Genomic DNA, 20585 nt, shown 5'->3' on the forward strand with positions numbered 1-20585 from the left:
TTTTAAAGTGATGACTACTTTGTACATATTCCACATTTTGTATATAAAAAAACTGACGCAAGCACATTTAAAGATTTAACATACATTCACGGAATATAAAGCGATATTGGTCACACCCGTTCTTAATGAAATAAAAAATGTATTGATTTGTATACTGCTTTTAACATTGGTGCAGATAACAAGAAGGTATGAAATGAAGTTAATCCGTTAACCTTTTTTATGACAGTACCAGAATACTCCGGGCAAATCAGATGCCGCTAAGGGCTGTCATATAAATGAAAATTGTAAAGCTACTCAAGTATTTGGATCGAATTTAATTGATCGATACAATCAAACTTCTTACCGTTTAAGCTTTTGTCATATGGAATAATCAATAAACTAAAAAATTCGCTTTCGCTTCTTTCTTCGATTCTCGCGACCTCCTAGGGGGCTATCAGCGCCATAATCTAAACAATTCTAATTCAATGTAAAAATTCATATTCAGTAATATTATTACATATTATAAAGTACGAAAATGAGTTTAACAGAGTGAAGAGAACATATACGCACACTTAGACTGAAATCACACACGATTGCTTCTCTCGCTCAAACAGGTTTTTTGAGGAAAGAGAAAGGAAAATAAATTCTTTCCATAATTGCAAATATTTTAAAGGAGGGGGAATAAGAATTTGTGAATGTGATGTGAAAGGGAATGAAGAAAATTGTCCAACTTGAGTTGCCGGACTCGTGTCGCCTCTATAAATACAATTGGCAACATCAAAAAAGAATTCTCCGATAATGAGTAACAAAAGTCTCTGCGTGTAATCTTGGTCTTCGGTATTAGGTATTAGGCTCTCTCACGTGATGTTATGCCCTCTCTCTTTTTATGGGTTAGATCTAATTGCTAGAAACGATTGAAGGTTCAGTTATATGTGATTTTTTCGACAGCCAGCTATCAACATCTTCTTTCGCCATAGAACTTTTATTTTCCCAGTATTCATATTAATAATATTATTTGTTAATTAACGGAATGTGTGTGTAATTGAAAAAAAAAAATCAGCAGATTTTGGGGACATAATCGTTTTTTTCGCGACTGATTGGGCTTTGAAAAGCATTAAAGAAGTACCATCTTTTTTTAGATACTCATAAACTTTTAATAACATACTCATGAAACAAACTATTTTATTCTTATTTTCAAACTTTCTCCATACACTAATGAGTTATTTATATCCTCTGCAGTATATCTTTTGAAAATTTTAATTTTATGCACCAAGTCTTTTTTGATCGTAGTATTCGAAACATATTATGTTGAATTGTGTCATCCTAATTTACCTGAAATATTTTAATCTAACCTGATATACCAAAAATTAAAATTTAAACCAAATAAGAAGAATATTTATGTATATACCTTAAACTGCCGACTCATCCAAGGCGTGCACTAAACCCAATACTTCCAATGTAATAAAATTGCATATGCCTTTATTTTGTATAAAAGTTTTAAAATGTAGAATGTATATTGCTTTAAAAGCACTTCCACCAATAACGAAAATGGGCTGTGTGCTCGTTTAATGGCATTTCAAATATTCTTTTTTTTCGCGCCAGCCGTGGATGGCTCGCCATTAACGACCGGAGCGTGTGCAAGTCATATTTTGATACTGTTATTGCAACTCTGCTGCTTCACTGACTGGCGAAAGCATTTCTCGTTTGAAAAGTCATACAATATATTTCGGCGGTCGTATATATAAATATGTATATGTAGTGCCTTAAATGGTTAAAAATTCAAGTTGAAATAAAAATTATTTCAGAACGTGTTTTAGAATATTGTGTTGACAAATAACTGGCACTCGGCTGCGTGCTGTGTCTGCCAGGCGCACACTCACAACGAAATGTGTGAAAACTGAAAGCATGCCAGAGGCGCTGTAGCAGCATGCCTACGAAGTTTTAAGTAAATTGAAGTAAAATATTACGCAAAAAAACGCAAATTGTTAGAAAATGGTGTAAATTTGTTTGTCATATGCATTTGATAGTGGCAACGACAGCATTGAAAGTCAGCAGAGGCGTCTGCCACGAAATAGAAAAAGAGCAATTAACACTAGAACTACGAAGATTTACCATACACCTATTACAAATTCTGTGATTCAATTTTTTTGCGAGTATCAATTTCCATTTCATTTACTGTTTGTCTATATTTGAGTTTTTTGCCTTACCATGCTCTGACACTAATGGTTTGTTGTAATTCCTAGAGTTGCATGTCTGATGATTCAGTTACTACTCGCTGCATGTTGAAAAAAAAGTGTTGAATAAATTGCTGAAACATTTTAAGGTTTTTGGAACAGCAAATAATCACAGTTGCATGTAAATTATATTGAATTTAAAGTAGGGAGTGTCTGTTTGATTGAGTCAACTTGTTTCATGGCGGTGTTCTTCATATTTTACTTATAAATTCACACTTCAATAATTGAATGTATATGAAGCGACGTCATTTTACAAAAAACGTTACTATGGTTACGGTTATTCTCTGATGCCAACACGACGATTTTCGAGCACTGTTTCTTTACTTTTTTCCATGTCATCGTATAGTATAAGGCAACTTTTCGATGGCTTCTCGACTTCCACTGAAATCTTTGTGCCACTTAAATTCCTTTCCAAACTAGACTCATCAAAGTACTTCTGCAATATTTTCAACGGTTCCAAGTTCGTCATTCGATTGGACACACAAAATTTCTAGCAAACTCATTGTCAATTATGATAAAAATTGTCAGACAAACTTTTCGTCAACTGCCAAGTACATTTAATTTGACCTATGGGGAGATCAAACTTCACACGAACAATAAAAAAAAGTGCATCAATCTTGGAAAAGATGTTTATTTATATAACAAACAGCGTTGCGTTTCAAAAAAAGCTTCTTCATGACAAAAGTTCGCTCGAACATTTGCCATTGCCTACTGAGGACGACGGTTATGCACGAACTTGTGCTGTCAACTAATATATTATTATCGTGAAAAATTAGTATTACTACATATAGTATTATTGTTTATTTAATTTTTTTTTAAGTGTTTGGTTCGAAATAAGGTTGAGAATTTTTTTCCCAGTGTTTTTTTTCCAAAGATAATAGGCTGGGCAAATCGCTAGAATTCTTTCGGCACCTTAATAATAATATTCAGCGAGTAAAACAAAATCATCCAATACAGCCCTCTCTTTTTTTCTTTTATTCTAAAAATTTATTTTTAAATATTTTCAAACCTAAATATAAAAATATATTTTCATTATCCCATCTTCTCTCTTCTTGCACACATTTTATGCACTTCTGATTCCGACGAGAAAAAATAACGAGTTTCTACTTGTTACCTTAAACGGCTCACCGCAAAATGGTTGCCAACAAAATTTAAGAATTTTTTCAGAGAAATAAAAATAAAAAATAATTATTGATTTCCCGGCAGGATTTAAATTTCTCATAAATATTCGAAGGTATTTGCTTACAACGCCGGTTGCTCATTCGAAGTGTGTGTGTGTATGTGCCTGTGTGTGCAGGGACTGAGCGAGTATGTGTGCCGTTGCGTGTGTTGGCTATATGAGAGCAAACAAAACAAGAAATTAATATAAAAGTATAATAAATAACGGCTGACTTTGAAACTTATCACAAGAGGCAAGAGAAGGGTGGGCATGGCCATCAAGTGAAATCTGGGTAATTTAGCAAAGTGAAGCTGTATTAGTGTTGCTCTGCGCTCATGTCGTGGGAAATGTTGCGCTTCACGTGCTCCAGTTAGCTGCTGCACAGATAATATGGGAGTACGACGCCCCGCTCGACGTTGAAGCGGGCGTATTAGTAGGTGTGTTTGTATTGGTGTGTGACAACTGTAAAATTGCACGTTAAAAAAGAATAATTTGTTGATGGTTGATAATAATATGGAATATGATGTGTGCATGGGTGTACATTTACTTATATATGCATATATATATTTATATGTATATGCACATATGCCGGTATTTTGTTTCGCTGTTGCCATTTTTGTACACCGCTGCGCTTAAGGCTGCCCGCCTATGAATTAAGTTGGAATTTATGGTAGAGAACTGTACGAGGTGTGCTCAAAATAATAACGAGAACTTTCGTTTTTGTGAATGATAATTATTCACATGTCTACTTAAACGTTGTCGCCTTCTAAATAGTCCCTATTCGATATTATGCAGTTATATCAGCGCTTCTTCCAATCGTCGAAATACGATTTTTGGGCTAGCTTTTTTTTTTTTATCGATTTTCATCTATTTTGTAAAACGAAAGTTTCTCTTTAATTCTGGAAATAGGAAAAATATCACCCGGACTCATGTCTGTCGATTAGGGAGGCTAAGGCATCGTTACAGTATTGTTTTTGGCCAAGAATTCACGAACGAGCAATGAAATGTGAGCTTTTAACTAATGAAAGTCGAAAAGCTGACAAAAGATCTAACCTTCGCGCCTGCTACAGACAATATTAGCAATGTATACAGCTGATTTTTTTATTGTATTTCAGGGGCATGTATATCAACATAATAAAAAAAGATTGACAGTTTGACTCGCCAAATCCACAAAATATAAAATTTTAAAATTCCCGTTATTTTCTGAACACACCTCGTATGTGTATGTGCATGTGAATATGATGGTTCCGGTTTAAACTGCAATACAAGCTTTAACTGACGCTGGTATTTGCACATACATAAGTACACCACTTACGTATATTAAGTGTTTATAAGTATTGGAGAGTTGAAACGCCCTCAGAAATTTTTACATTTTTTATTTTTGTATAATTATATTTTTAAAGTGATGACTACTTTGTACATATTCCACATTTTGTATATAAAAAAACTGACGCAAGCACATTTAAAGATTTAACATACATTCACGGAATATAAAGCGATATTGGTCACACCCGTTCTTAATGAAATAAAAAATGTATTGATTTGTATACTGCTTTTAACATTGGTGCAGATAACAAGAAGGTATGAAATGAAGTTAATCCGTTAACCTTTTTTATGACAGTACCAGAATACTCCGGGCAAATCAGATGCCGCTAAGGGCTGTCATATAAATGAAAATTGTAAAGCTACTCAAGTATTTGGATCGAATTTAATTGATCGATACAATCAAACTTCTTACCGTTTAAGCTTTTGTCATATGGAATAATCAATAAACTAAAAAATTCGCTTTCGCTTCTTTCTTAGATTCTCGCGACCTCCTAGGGGGCTATCAGCGCCATAATCTAAACAATTCTAATTCAATGTAAAAATTCATATTCAGTAATATTATTACATATTATAAAGTACGAAAATGAGTTTAACAGAGTGAAGAGAACATATACGCACACTTAGACTGAAATCACACACGATTACTTCTCTCGCTCAAACAGGTTTTTTGAGGAAAGAGAAAGGAAAATAAATTCTTTCCATAATTGCAAATATTTTAAAGGAGGGGGAATAAGAATTTGTGAATGTGATGTGAAAGGGAATGAAGAAAATTGTCCAACTTGAGTTGCCGGACTCGTGTCGCCTCTATAAATACAATTGGCAACATCAAAAAAGAATTCTCCGATAATGAGTAACAAAAGTCTCTGCGTGTAATCTTGGTCTTCGGTATTAGGTATTAGGCTCTCTCACGTGATGTTATGCCCTCTCTCTTTTTATGGGTTAGATCTAATTGCTAGAAACGATTGAAGGTTCAGTTATATGTGATTTTTTCGACAGCCAGCTATCAACATCTTCTTTCGCCATAGAACTTTTATTTTCCCAGTATTCATATTAATAATATTATTTGTTAATTAACGGAATGTGTGTGTAATTGAAAAAAAAAAATCAGCAGATTTTGGGGACATAATCGTTTTTTTCGCGACTGATTGGGCTTTGAAAAGCATTAAAGAAGTACCATCTTTTTTTAGATACTCATAAACTTTTAATAACATACTCATGAAACAAACTATTTTATTCTTATTTTCAAACTTTCTCCATACACTAATGAGTTATTTATATCCTCTGCAGTATATCTTTTGAAAATTTTAATTTTATGCACCAAGTCTTTTTTGATCGTAGTATTCGAAACATATTATGTTGAATTGTGTCATCCTAATTTACCTGAAATATTTTAATCTAACCTGATATACCAAAAATTAAAATTTAAACCAAATAAGAAGAATATTTATGTATATACCTTAAACTGCCGACTCATCCAAGGCGTGCACTAAACCCAATACTTCCAATGTAATAAAATTGCATATGCCTTTATTTTGTATAAAAGTTTTAAAATGTAGAATGTATATTGCTTTAAAAGCACTTCCACCAATAACGAAAATGGGCTGTGTGCTCGTTTAATGGCATTTCAAATATTCTTTTTTTTCGCGCCAGCCGTGGATGGCTCGCCATTAACGACCGGAGCGTGTGCAAGTCATATTTTGATACTGTTATTGCAACTCTGCTGCTTCACTGACTGGCGAAAGCATTTCTCGTTTGAAAAGTCATACAATATATTTCGGCGGTCGTATATATAAATATGTATATGTAGTGCCTTAAATGGTTAAAAATTCAAGTTGAAATAAAAATTATTTCAGAACGTGTTTTAGAATATTGTGTTGACAAATAACTGGCACTCGGCTGCGTGCTGTGTCTGCCAGGTGCACACTCACAACGAAATGTGTGAAAACTGAAAGCATGCCAGAGGCGCTGTAGCAGCATGCCTACGAAGTTTTAAGTAAATTGAAGTAAAATATTACGCAAAAAAACGCAAATTGTTGGAAAATGGTGTAAATTTGTTTGTCATATGCATTTGATAGTGGCAACGACAGCACTGAAAGTCAGCAGAGGCGTCTGCCACGAAATAGAAAAAGAGCAATTAACACTAGAACTACGAAGATTTACCATACACCTATTACAAATACGTCTCTCTCTCTCTCTGAAAATTAGAAGCGTAAGAAGAAAATAGTTTATAATATAAATTACACACACACAAATATAATAAAAATCATGACATTATCGTAAAATATTAAATAGGAATAAAGAGGAAATTGTATAAATAAATGATGTAACCGGTCATTTTGACCGCTTCGTAGTTCTAGTGTTAGTAAACATATAACAAGAAAAAGAGAAATTGGAAAAAGTTATTAAAAAACATTGTTTTTGAATATTTTGCTGTACATAAATTTTGACTGCTATTGAAATAGTGTAAAATAATGGAAATAAATTGCAGAATGCAAAAAGGTGAAAACTCTATAGCAACGATGTCCAAATTTCAATTTAAATATTTCGCACCGAATTAATGAAATTTTAATTTACCTGCATGCAACTGAATTGTTGATGGCAGTGCACATACAACAATGTTCACATATAAAAGCAGCTGCATAGAAGTTGTTCATTGCCCACTTTCAGGCGCCCAACCAGCATACCCACACAATAACGCACTGAAAGTAAATTAATTTAAAACAATTTAACCCGTTGCTTTTGTCTCGCCTTTTTGTGTCTCCTATTCTTCGTCGCTTTCCCCTTTTTGCGTGTGCATTTCATTTCTTTTACTTGTATGTGCGGGGGTGTTTACACCACCTTCGCACTTTTGCCGTTGGTGGTTTCGGAATATTTCTTCTTTATTATGTGTGTGCTTTATTTAATTGCATTTGTATTTACACACGTGCAGGTGTATGTGTGTGTGCATTTTGCTGCTCTTTTCTTTATTTTCCTTGTTTGTTTTACATTTTTATTGTTTTCTTTGTTGTGATGCGGTTATAAATTTGTTGCTATAATTATGCCCTGAACAGGGTATATTAAGTTTGCCACGAAATTCGTAACTTCGGAGACCCTAAAAGGATATGTATAAATAATCAGCATGATGAGTTGAGTTGATTTAGCAATCTGTCCGTCCGTCTGTCTGTATATGTATGAAATAGTCACTCAGTGTTTGAGATATCCAGCTGAAATTTTGCATCTGTCCTGTTCTCACTAAGAAGCAAATCTTTTGCCGGAACGGCCGATATCGGACCACTATAGCTTATAGCTGCCATACAAACTGAATAATTATTATCAAGTGCTTGCAAGGAGAACTTTTTCATTTGACGAGATAACTTCACGAAATTTGCTATGGATCATTATCTAAGGCAATAATAAAACCTTTGAAGGAATTATTCAGATCGCATACAGCATATATGAAGCTGCCATATAAACAAGAACGGAATCCAATTTTTGTATTTGTGAAGGGTATTTTAGCTTCGGTGCAGCCGAAGTTAACTTTTTTTTTGATTTTTGGATTTTTTTTTTTTTGTAGTTTTTTCATTGTGTTTACGTAAAAATTGTAATGAGTTTGCGTCATTCAGCACGTTTTCTGCAATTAATTTGTTTCAAATTAGTATTTTTATTTCAATTAATAGTTTTCTGTTTAATTAAATTTCGAATTAGCTTCCTTTGGCGATATAAAACACACATACTTGTATGTATATTGATTTAAAAAAAGAGCAAAGAATTAAATTATTTATATGATATAAACTAGTTAGGTTCTCTTTCAATGTAGGATACAGGGACCAGGGCTGTGAGTTTTAAAATACCAAATCGGAATTAAAAATTTAGAAAATATTTCTTTAATTTAAAAGTTGTAGCAATAAATATAATTTTAGTTTTATTATTAAAAGCTGGATTGAAAAGGGATAAACGGCAAAGATTTACATATTTCTAATAATATACTTAAAACTAATTAAATGTACAATACATAAGATTAATAGTGCAAAACTAAATGGATATTTGATTAAAAAAAAGCTTTTCTGTTCAAAAGATAGTCAAGCTGGTAGAACACTGAGTACACAAACGCGAATATAAATAAGTTCTAAAAGAGTTTCCTGTTTGAATTTTTAATTAATGACAAGGAATTTTTTAAAGTGGCTTTTAAAATTAAACTTTTACTCAGAATTTTGGGATAAAAAGTTTGAAAATTACGTTAATTAAAATTTTTGGCACTAAAAAATAAACAAAAATTGATTCAAATGTAAATTCTATTTTATTTTGAATGTATTATTTGCAACCCTGTCAAGGACATACTTAATTACATAGTGTTTCTTATTCAAATCATTTTTTTTTTTTGCAAATCGGAGCTAAGCATCTTTTATATATTTTGTAGTTGATATTTCATTGAATTAGCTGAGCTGTCTCGTCTTATACCAATAAAAATCAAATATTTGTTTTAATGATCAGAAAACATGGCTGGCTATCTCAGAGATGACATAACTTATTCTTTAAAGTGGAGTGTGGAGTCTGCTGAACCCGGAAAATACCCAAGACAGCAACACATTTTATTTAATTAAAAAAATTTGGACCACACTAGTTTAATCCGAAAAAAGTACAGACATAAAGCTGAACCATTTCATTAATTACCCTGAACAGGGAATATTAAATTTTGCGACGAAGTTTGTAACAGATAAGCGTGACGAGCTGAGTATATTTAGCCATGTCTAGATGTCTGTATACAAGCGAACTCAGGTTTTGAGATATCGACCTGAAATATTTCACATGTTCTCTTCTCTCCAAAAATCCCCGATATCAGACCTCTACAGGATATAGCTGATATACAAGCTGATAAATCAATATCAAACCTTTGTATGACCAAGGGCAACGCTACAACCTTCGAACACATTTTGCAGATCGAACCACAGATATAATGAGAATATTTTGATATTCTCACGGAAAAGACCCTGCAGCATGTGCCGTTAATTTTCTAAATTTGTATGTACGAGTATATATGCTTAAGTACAAAGTTAGAAAAGGTAAAGATTTTTTCATCAAAGTTAATTAAGAAAATCTTAAGAAAATTAACTTGTGAAAGCTAATTTCGTAGATGGGGATTTCAATCTATTTTATGAAAAAAGAAAATCCAACAAAAGGTCGCGCATTTTCTCGCTAAACACACAATAATCTACACATACAAAATGCAGTAAATGGCATCCCGCTGCTGAAAGCAAACATTATTAAAAATGCATTAAAAGCACAAAAGCATAGCAAAAGGAGCGAAGCTGGAGGAAAACAAACGAGGCAGAGGCGCGACCGCAAATGACGACATGGCGCACCAGCTCCTTCTAAGCACACTCCGCTCGACATCTGGTGCATTCACACATATATATGTATATATACAATGGCACATAAATAGCTGTGCATGCGACCCCAAGTGCGTCGAGCAGTAACAACTGCCGGTAGGAGTGCATGCCGCGAGCGCCAGAGGAAAGTCACAAGTGAGCAACAATGCCAGTAATGTGGCCAACAGCGGGAGCACAAAACAAACAACAGCAACAATAGAAAAGTGCAATAACTCAAAGAAACAACAACAATGGAACACTAAATAAATAGAGAAATATAATAGTTAAAGAAAATGGCAAAAACAAATTAAAACGCAATGAAAACAAACACACACCCAGAGGCGCCTGCAGGCTTATTTAAACAAATATCTATATGTATATATTATATATATAAAGAAGTATATGTGTGCATGCATGAGTGCATAGAATTGCCAAAACTTTACAGTTGCAAATGTCACATTGTTGATGCAAGTGGAATTTTCACATTTAAACTGCAAATACTCGCTGAAATATTTCTGCAATTTTGCAGCGATTTCGGAATGAGAGGAGTGTTTGCAAGCGTTAGCTTGAAACTCTTGTGCTTTGTTACTGTTGGCATATACTACAAACAACAAGAAAATAACGTAAAATTGCAAGACTAAAGCAATAACTTAGTGGACTTAAAGCTTTTAAAACTTCATCGTGTTTTTAGCGAAATATATTGTACCGGAATCAAAACACTTACTTGCAGCTGAAATATAAATTTTATTGTCACAAAATGTCAGAAACATCGAATGGGCTTAGAAATATTTATATATATTAAGAACCATAATAAAATGCTTCAAATTTCAGGGTATATGTTTAGGAATTTAAGCTTAGGTTATGGCTGACATGGCTAGATATTTCTTTAATTATTATTTTGCCAAGGAATTAATTTTTTTTGCGTTGCCAGAATACTACCGAGTGAACGAAGTACCTTAAGCGCAGCAACATTATGCCAAATCGATTAATTATTTTGAATTATTAAACTTTTGATGCTTGGGCTGAGCTGTGTGCTCTTCAATTCTTAGAACTTGATAAAATTAGATACCAGCCAGATATTGCTTATTTCTAGATACCTTCTATAAGGTACCTCAACATCGTGAGCAACTGAGTGGCTAAAACTGACACTGCCTTCAATCCGACTTTATTGGAATGAAGCAATTCCGTAGTTTGTTTTCACTTAATATTGATACTTACCTTCATATAGCGGAGAAGGGAAATACTTGCGGTATATTCCAGATCGATATTTGAATCCAAATATTGACGGGGGAAAAGTATCCTACCGATCTTGTACTTTGGTTAAATATTCTCTCCACTGGCATTGTTGGAGCAATGATCTGTTTCTCTGGTGATTCCAAATGCTATGAAAAAGCGATTACAAAGACTATTTTTTTTAACCCTTCATCGTACTTTCTGGCTTCGAGAATACTTTTTAACAGAACAGAATTTTTATGGACGTCTAAGTAACTTCTTTTGGTGTGAAAGTCATACCAGTCTCTAGTAATATAGATACTGATTGTGTGAGTCCTTAATGATTTTTGAAATTTTAACTTTAGGAGTTAGACCAGTCTATAAATAAATTTAAATCGAAACATTTTTTTGGCTTTTGAATTAATAAAATTATAAAAGCATTGTTTGTTAAATCGCGTGTTTCTCGAAACTGTATTTTTCAAACCGGAGACTAACACACTTATCCACCTGATATGTTATCTGTAGCTTCACAAAGAAATTATATATGTATTTGACTAGCAAAGTTTTATATAGATTAATATTATATTTATATAATATTTATATAATATTAATAAATAACACGAGCTCCTTGAGTCATCGTCACCTTAAGGGGCCTTCTTGGAAATGTCGATTCTTAAGATAGGCCATACATAGTGGGATTTTTGCGTATCCTCAAATACACAGAAATTGACTTACACTCGCACACACACAGAAATGACTTACACTCGCAGTACTTACTATACGATATTCAAATAAACCTTATTTATTTATATACAGTATTGCCTTTATAAATATACTTTTTTGATTTTAAGTTTTCTCCTTTTATTTATATTTTTATCAATTTTCTTAATATTTTATTTGACATCTCCCAAGAATTAGTTTACATTTTGTAGTTTGACTTTGAAGTTACAGTAAACATAAATAAATATCTAAATATCTGCTTTGTGGATATTTTGTAGCTTCGTTTAAACACATTTCTTTGTTTACATCGTTCGTTATATTGTTCACGAAAATATACTTGAAATTCTTACTAAGCGCTTGTCGTCTCTTCCCTTACCCATACAATAACAATATTTGTCGTCGTTCCATAGTTGTTTGTTTGGTTTGGTTTACTTTTTTTATACTTTTTTAGCATAGTTTTGTTTAAGTATGTTTTGTATTTTGAATTTTGTTTCCTTTATTTTTATACTTCTTGTGTGTTACTATTAGTTTGTACGTGTGTGGTATTTTAATCAGTAAAACTACTTTTTAGTTCGGAAACTAGGTACGAAACTATATATAGGTGTTCTTGTTTGTGTACTTTTAATTTTTGTTTGTAAAATAAATGAAAGTGTTTATATGTAAGTAGTTTTGCAAAATTATTCAGTGAACAATTTTTTGTCTTAACTTTTTTGGTTATTTCGGGAAGCACAAGTTTCCTGTATACTTTTCTATATAAATTGTGAATTTGGCATCATTTTGAATATTTTTTTACAGTTTTGTTTTGAATCATTTTGTAAAAGTACAGCAATATATAATATAATATCGGACAGTTGAAAAAAGTGTCGAAAAGCTTAAAATAATGGATTCCTCAACTCATATTCTATTATTTTCCAATAATATTATCGATTTTGATGCGAATTGTTGCGATATTACTTGCGAGTTACGATTGCTCGTACTCGACGAATTCATAGTATTTGATGCAAATACTCACAGAAGCATAGAGTGGTTTTTATAAGTCCTCAAATAAATTAATTTGATATCAAAACTGCATTTACACAATATCCAAAGAGTGTAAGATGTTGTCTTAGAACTTTCAAATCGCAAATGCTGAATAAATCAATTGGTTGCTTGAACTTCAATGTATGATAAGTATTAGAAGGTTGCTATAATCTCTTTCTACTCGCGATGTCTTGAGCTCAAGCTGATATTTAGGGTTCACAAATATGTCGAAAATTACAAAACATTAAAGCTTTGCGCAATCATTATTTTTAGAACCGGTAAATAAATTGCCTAAAGTTTCAAATTGTTTTCTATAAGAAAGCAATGACATAAGTATTCAAAACTGCTTATTAGAAAATATTTAAACAGAAAATAACATTAAAGGCAATTTCACAAATCTAACATTATAAATTTTGATTTTGGGCTTTGAATTTCCTTTAAAACTCTGTGGATTGTTGAAATTAGAATTCATTAGTTAGTGAAGGTAACGCATATGTTAGTCATACGCAGTGTCACACATTTAAATTGCTAGCATAAGAAAAGTGCCGCAAATAGAAAAGTGCTACGTAGCATTGGCCACAAAATCAGTTCTCAATCATTCTAATCACATATATTTTCTAGTATCTTACCGGTTGTTGTTGCCACCACTCATTCGAGTGTAAACTAAAAACTGTCACTCATACAATACAAACGGCAACGGCCAAGCAGTGATTAGAATTGTTGAAGAGCATATGAGCAAATTTATGATTGATGAGCATTTACACAACGCATAACTAACGGTCACAAATCAAAAATATGTCTGTATTTCGTATGTGCTTTGCTGTTTTGCGCTTCACCTTGTGGTGCCCGCGCGCAACGGAAGTGTTTGATATAAAAAGTCAACGAAAAAGTGCGTGACTTATGGGGGTAGTTGCCATAGGGAGTTGGGAACAGCCATCAATCATGAAATATTTTTTCTTGCAATTCCCAAAATTGTGAGCAACGCATCAAATATTTTTGGTCACTTTTTTCACTAACTCTTTTTGGGAAAGTGAACTTTTTTAGTTTTTGTACGCCCTCTGACATTTCATTTTACTTAGCTAAACACAAATGCGCTTTGCTATTCCCCAACACACATACAATTGTCATAACAACTTGTGTCGGAATACTTCGGCAACCATTTAATAAATGTGAAAAGTTGCCACATTCGAAATGATGCTTTCAAAAATGTATTACACAACTTGCTGCTTGTTTTTTTTTTATTTTGGTATTTACGTTTTTTTGTTGTTTTAGTTTTTTTGGTGGTATTTGTACTTGCTGTGCACAGACTGGCCGCAAGCAAAACCAACATTTCATTACAATTCGGTGTGATAGTCGGGCATTAAGTTCTTACATAAATAACAACGAGTAGTAATTGGAGAGTGAATAGAACGCGTTGAATTGAAGGTGGGTGTTTGTTGTAGTTGTTACATTTGTTTTTTAATTATTTCTTATTTTTTTATTTTGCTTCACTAGTGCTGCTTTGTTGGTGGTCTTGTTAGAGTTCCATTATCTAGTGGTGATTGTTTGTTGGCTATTTTGTGGCCTTAACGATTTTCTCGACTGTCAGCAGCGCGCCTCTCACAAAATACGCTTGTTACATTTTATTTCAATTAATCACACATTTCTATTACCAATTTTTCTTTCATTTGCAAATTGCCTCGCTTTTTCTGCTGCCTGCCAGCAGCTCGTTTGCTTTCGTTCGCAATCGCTTTTTATCATTAGCGTGGATTTTAATTATTTGCTTTGCATTACATACCTACATAGTCGTATTTTTTACCAGATATATTTCCCCAAATATTTGCTTATTATTTCTTTCCTAGTTTCTACTGTACTTTGTTGCTTTACTGTTTGTTGTTTGTGTTCATCGTTTTATCAATTACGCTACTAATAATGATAAGTATAATATATTACATGAGCGAATTCATTTGCCATTGCAAATTTCAATGCGCACAAATATTTACGCCAGTTAATATCGCTTTGTGTTTACTCAGATTTTTTGTTTGTTGTTGCATTATGCACATTGAAATTAATAGTGTTTTGTTTCTGTTTTGCATTTTAATTTGAATTCTCCTTAAATACTTATGCCACTTTTGTATTTGCATTACATAAATTTAATCTACTCTATTTTCATTCGCCTTATATTTTCCCAAATCGGCGACAAGCGCAAATTTATGTCGATAAATTTTAGTTCACTTGGCAGCGTTGCCATATATTTGCATAAATTTGCTGCAGCTCCAATTAAATTTAAAATCATTGTTACTTAATTTTAGTTATGTAAGTAGTATTTTTTTAGTTTTTGGTTTTCTTTATTTAAATGCTAAGACCCGTACTAATATTAGTTCAATACTTGTAGTTCATTTATTTTATATCAACATAGTTTTATTTGCACAAGTTTTCTTCCAATATTATTTTCTACCCTCCTATAAATGATATAATTTGCTACTTTCATTTCGTTTTAAATATTTGGCATTCGTTTACAAAGTGTCGCAAACAGTTGTATTACTTCGTCAAATACGCTTAGTTTTTTGACAAGTAAGGTTCGTGACAAATGCATACATATGTACATACATTTATCTTAATGCTAGCAATCTAGATTTTTTTCTTACAAAAAGTTGAAATGTACTTTTTAAATCATTTTGAAAAAATTAAATTAGTTCTTAAAAATATATCGGGATAATCAATGTGAGAATCCCGTCGGACAATCTTAACTTTATCGGCTTGAGAGCCCGACATTCAACATTCGTTAAAGAAAACATCAAAGATGCCTCTCACGTGAGTGAGAGCGTAATTAAACTTAAGTAATAATTAAATTAATAGTTACATAAGTGAAAGCGTAATAAAATTTAATAAATGGTATTAAATTGTTCGAACAGCTTTGGTTGCGATTTTGCACCTTTCGTTAGATTTCTAAATAGTTGAGTTCTCTGCTCAGTTTTGCAACTTGTTGTAGAGGTATAAGGATACTGGAAATTGATATACACTTTTATATTAGGTTTTCTGTTATGTCTCAAGTTGATTTTTAATTTTGCTGACGTACCCTGAAGTTTCAGTTTTTGTCTTAAAAAAAATTACTCAATGTAAACAAGCTCTTTATTTTCAATTTAAACCCTGTCTAAAATATAGTTATCTAAAATAAAGTTATTTCCCGTGTATATAACATGCTATTATTAATCTTTTGTATTAAGCAAACGGAAAGAAATATTTTCTAATAAAAAATAAAGATCTTAATGCATGATTGAAAATAATGCATTATAAATACACTAAACATAATTGAATTAATATTTGAATTAAATTTTTTTATTTTGTTATCCCAAAAAGCGGACTGAGAAGAAAATTATTGTAAATATGGGATTATAATATAAAAAAAATAATAATTTCAAAAAAGAAATTGAAAAATAAAAAATAAAAATGTTAATCTCATGCATATAATTAAGAATTGAAATAGGAAAGTGTTTTAGAATTAAGAATTAAAACAATAAATTGATTCAGAATTAACATCTTTTTGCGTTTGCATACTTCGTGATCTATTGTACTATTTTCAACTAGAGTTCGCACAGAGCTATCATCTTCAACACTCTGGACCATTTCTTTGCCGAACAGTACAAACTGACACATTCAAATTAAAAATAGAATTTTAAAGTTTTAATTTTAACATCAGGAGCCAATTAAAAATTGGCATTCCTGAATAATTTTTTACATAAAAACACTCCTTTAAAAGTTATACATGAAGTATACTGAGCATTCATATAAGTGCGTTATGAATTCTGTGTTGTTCATACCTACAATATGGTGTGCTGTTGAAGGGTTTTTTTAATGCAAAATATCAAACAAAGTCCGTGTTAAATTTTCCTTTTTTTTAAGGCAAAAACTGAAGCATCAGGGGGAGGAGTATATATATATAATATAAAGAATATTAAGTGATACGTTACTCCGTCAGTCAAGAACTCATTGAATGAATTTTGTTTGTACGAAAAAGTGATATTGAAATGACTGACTACCGCGTAGGCCCGATTGAGTGCACTTTCTGCTTTTGATTGTTAGCAATCGTCAATTAACTCATAATAAGTGAAAATATGTCAGTACTTTTTCTTAAAATAAGCAATTTTATATTTTTTATTCTTGTTTTCACATAGTTAAAATCTTTAATTTTATTTCCATCACATACGTTATTTCCTACCTCGTAAAAGTAGGAGTAATAAGTTCACTGAAGACTTCATATATTCACTTCAGGTTAATTACTTTGCAATCTCCTGCGTAAAACCAACACGCAATACCAATCATGTGTTCATTGATTTAAACGGATCTTTTGAAAGTGTTTAAAAAAAATGTATCTCGCGTTAAAAATAATATAACTGTCTTTTGGGAATTACTAGAGATATAAACTTTCCATAAATTTTTGTTCTGAAAAATTTTCATTATTTGACCTCCGTGATTTAGATAGTTGTATGGTTTAACATATTAAAAGCTTACCACAACAACAAAAATATCTCAAGTGCACTCAAGCCTACTTTAGTGTTTACTTGTTGTAAGCATAGGCAGATATTCTAAACTTTACTTGTATCTCTTCGTCATAGCTTTAGTTATAAATAAGCCATCCATTGAAATGCTAGCTTTGTACATTGAGTACTTGGTGGTTTATAGAGTCTGTCAGCTAATTACTTGCATGCGCGGCATAAAGTGAAAAACTTTATAACACTTTTATCTACAAGTACATGCAAGCACACTTTTCTTATACGAATTTTATATTTTATTTTAATTGCCACACGTTTCGGTGCTTAAAATAAATATAAGCAAATGCTAAGCTATTTACAACTATATATGCACGTATGTATGTATGCATTTTCCTACTTTACGCAGTTTGCTGCTTTTCTTTTCTTTCGCACATTTCATGGAGTAAATACATTTCAAATGTTGCACGTGTGTGTGTTTAACTATTTAAGTGTATATAGTGAAATACTTTGCGTCTTGACATGCATTAACTGTATTTTTCTCTTTACAAAATACAAAATGTATGCTTTGACCTTACCGTGGCACTAAAGGCGGTAGAAACTAGTTGCCGCAGGCTGAGTGTTATTTCGCACGAGTGTGGCACGTTGCAAGTTGTAATAAAAAATGAAAAAAATGCGACTGTAAATATGGCTAATGGCACACACGCGCTCATTTGTATGTGGCAGAGCTGAGAATTGTTTGCAATGACATGTTGCTTCGCATTGTGGTAAAGTTGTGTTGAAGAAGACTAGCTGGCTGAGTGGTTTGGGGAATAAGTTGCTTGCGGCTATGAAAAATGTACGCTGCTTTCTCACTACTTTCTTACAGCTTTGTGTTTTATTTTCTGTAAGCATGCTCTGCTTTGTTACATATCTTTTAAATATACCCGTGCAACATACCAAGTAAACGCCTCTGCTACTTATAATGTAAAAACGTATAGTTACAATCGACGACTGTTGCTCAATCGCCACAACAACAACTGTTTGCCAACATCACCTGCTTATTCGCGTACAAAAACAAATTCATTATAGTGATTCCATCGATTCTCCTCTGTGTCCACACCCGGCTTAGGATCCGCTACCGAGCCCGCCGTACCCGAACCACAACTGCCTGCCATGCGGAAGCCACGCTCGTGCAGCATATCGAAAGCCTGCTCGATGAAACAATGCTTGAGGAAGAAGCGTGATGTGTAACGATCGGGACCACCATGATCGGGATCGCGTGACTCATTCAACGTATCACCGAAAATTTCGCGACACAACGCCACACGCCCGCAAACGAGTATACGTGAGAGCTTGCGAAACTTCACATCGGCCAGCCCATCTTTGCCAAACTGGAAACTGCCGCGATAGCCGATAGTGATGCAGCCGGGGGCACGCATATCGCTGCCGCTGCGTAGGCACTCCAACATGCCGCTTAATTTGAAATGTTCCGCTTCGCGCTGTAGGCGCTGCTTCTCGCGGAAGCCCTCCGGCAGGCTGAGCTGCTTATCGCGCAAGTAATCCAGTATGTAGCGGAAGAGTACGCCATCGCGATCCAGAAAGTAGCGTCCTTTGTTGTCCTTCACCAGTGCATCGGTGTTGCTGAAGAGTTCGTGCAGATGTGAAGACTTCTCCTGGAGCAGTGTGTTCAGCACGGTGGTGTAGTGGACGCCGCCTACATTCAGTTCAATCACTTCGGTCATATTGCAAGCGGTTGTTTAGTAGCAATCTGGTCAGCTCTTAGTTGTTGATATTCATATATTTTGGAAAACAAGTTTTGATGAGTTTTCACGACACTTTTGGAAGCGAGGTATAGACTTGTGTTTTCGTTTTTTCAGAAAAATATTTTTTATTTTAAACAAAATAATTTTTTGTTGTTTTTATTATTTTTATTTTTTTTTTTGGAAATTCTTATCACTTCTTCACGTTTGAGTTCGCATATGTTAGTCACGATTTTATCAATTTATATACGTGTAGATTCTAGGCCAGCAATGCGCTCAGCATCCTTCATCTGCAGGTGTGCACCGTTCAACGCTGACTGTTCGCTTTTGTATCTACACTCTTGCTTTAAACTACAGTCAATGGCGCTGGCTGCTCTTCTCAATACTTTGGTTATCACTGCACTTCAGCTGACTTTTACTTATACGCCTGTTTTTCGTTATTTCTTTATACGCCGATTTTGTATATTGGGCCACAATAAACTCTATTTAAACTCTCAGCTCATCCTCATGTAGTAGAGTTTATTTACATACAAATGTATCTTTTTTATTTCAATACAAACTTTTTCCTAACGCCCGTTGGTCAGTAGCGCCTGTTTAACTGGAACGTCTACTGACGTTGAACTCTCGAGCTGAACTGAATGGAAACTGGACCGTCTGGTGGCTCCGCTGGCATGTAATCACATTCATATAGCATTCACACACACTTATATATTTAAGACGCAATCATACATACTCATATTTCACATGAATTACATTCATTTCTTCAAAATATGCCTGTTCTGTTTGTCAGCCACTGCGTATACGCAACGTCCATGAACAGCAAGCATGTGGCGAATTTGTTTACCGCGCTCTCTCTCATTCACTCTTTTGATGCTTACAATTGTGAGCGCATTGCTGAATGCGTTTGCTGAGTGTCTCGCTGTGAGTTTCTCTCTACAGCGTTGTTTTGTTTGTTGCTTTTCAACTTCTTCCCTTTTTCTACTTTTCTGTTTTTGCTATTTTAATCTGGTTCCCGCCCCGCTAGTTAACAAGTGGTCAAGTGTTTACAAAGTCAAGGATGTCCCATTGCACTGACATGACTGGCTCTGCTACTGAACGCTTAGTGCTCTTACGGAGCCACTCAGAACAGATGTGTTCAGTGTTTTCATTGACAAAAAGAAAACAAATCACAGATGCTTATTAAATGCTCATATTTGTGCTGAAGCATTGGCGGAGATGTAGCACTGACAATGCGCTAGTAATAATCCGACCACATTTTTCACTGCAGATTATGGTGTGTGGATCTTCGTTATTTTAACGAGTGTAATTATTTCTGAGGAAATCACATATAATTGGTTGTATGGCGGTTAAAGCTCTTGATAGTTTTAAGTGTTATACTA

General features: G+C 33.4%; 1 protein-coding gene across 1 annotated transcript; it reads right to left on the reverse strand.

Annotated features, from left to right (window-relative positions):
- Positions 1 to 12086: 12086 nt before the first annotated feature.
- Positions 12087 to 19846, reverse strand: Ktl (BTB/POZ domain-containing protein Ktl). The gene has a single exon (XM_036357173.2). The coding sequence runs from the start codon at positions 19186 to 19188 to the stop codon at positions 18505 to 18507; it is 684 nt and encodes a 227-aa protein (XP_036213066.2). The 5' UTR covers positions 19189 to 19846; the 3' UTR covers positions 12087 to 18504.
- Positions 19847 to 20585: the final 739 nt, after the last annotated feature.

The sequence above is a fragment of the Bactrocera oleae genome, chromosome 2, assembly GCF_042242935.1.
Source record: "Bactrocera oleae isolate idBacOlea1 chromosome 2, idBacOlea1, whole genome shotgun sequence".
In the NCBI taxonomy this organism is placed as follows: domain Eukaryota; kingdom Metazoa; phylum Arthropoda; class Insecta; order Diptera; family Tephritidae; genus Bactrocera; species Bactrocera oleae.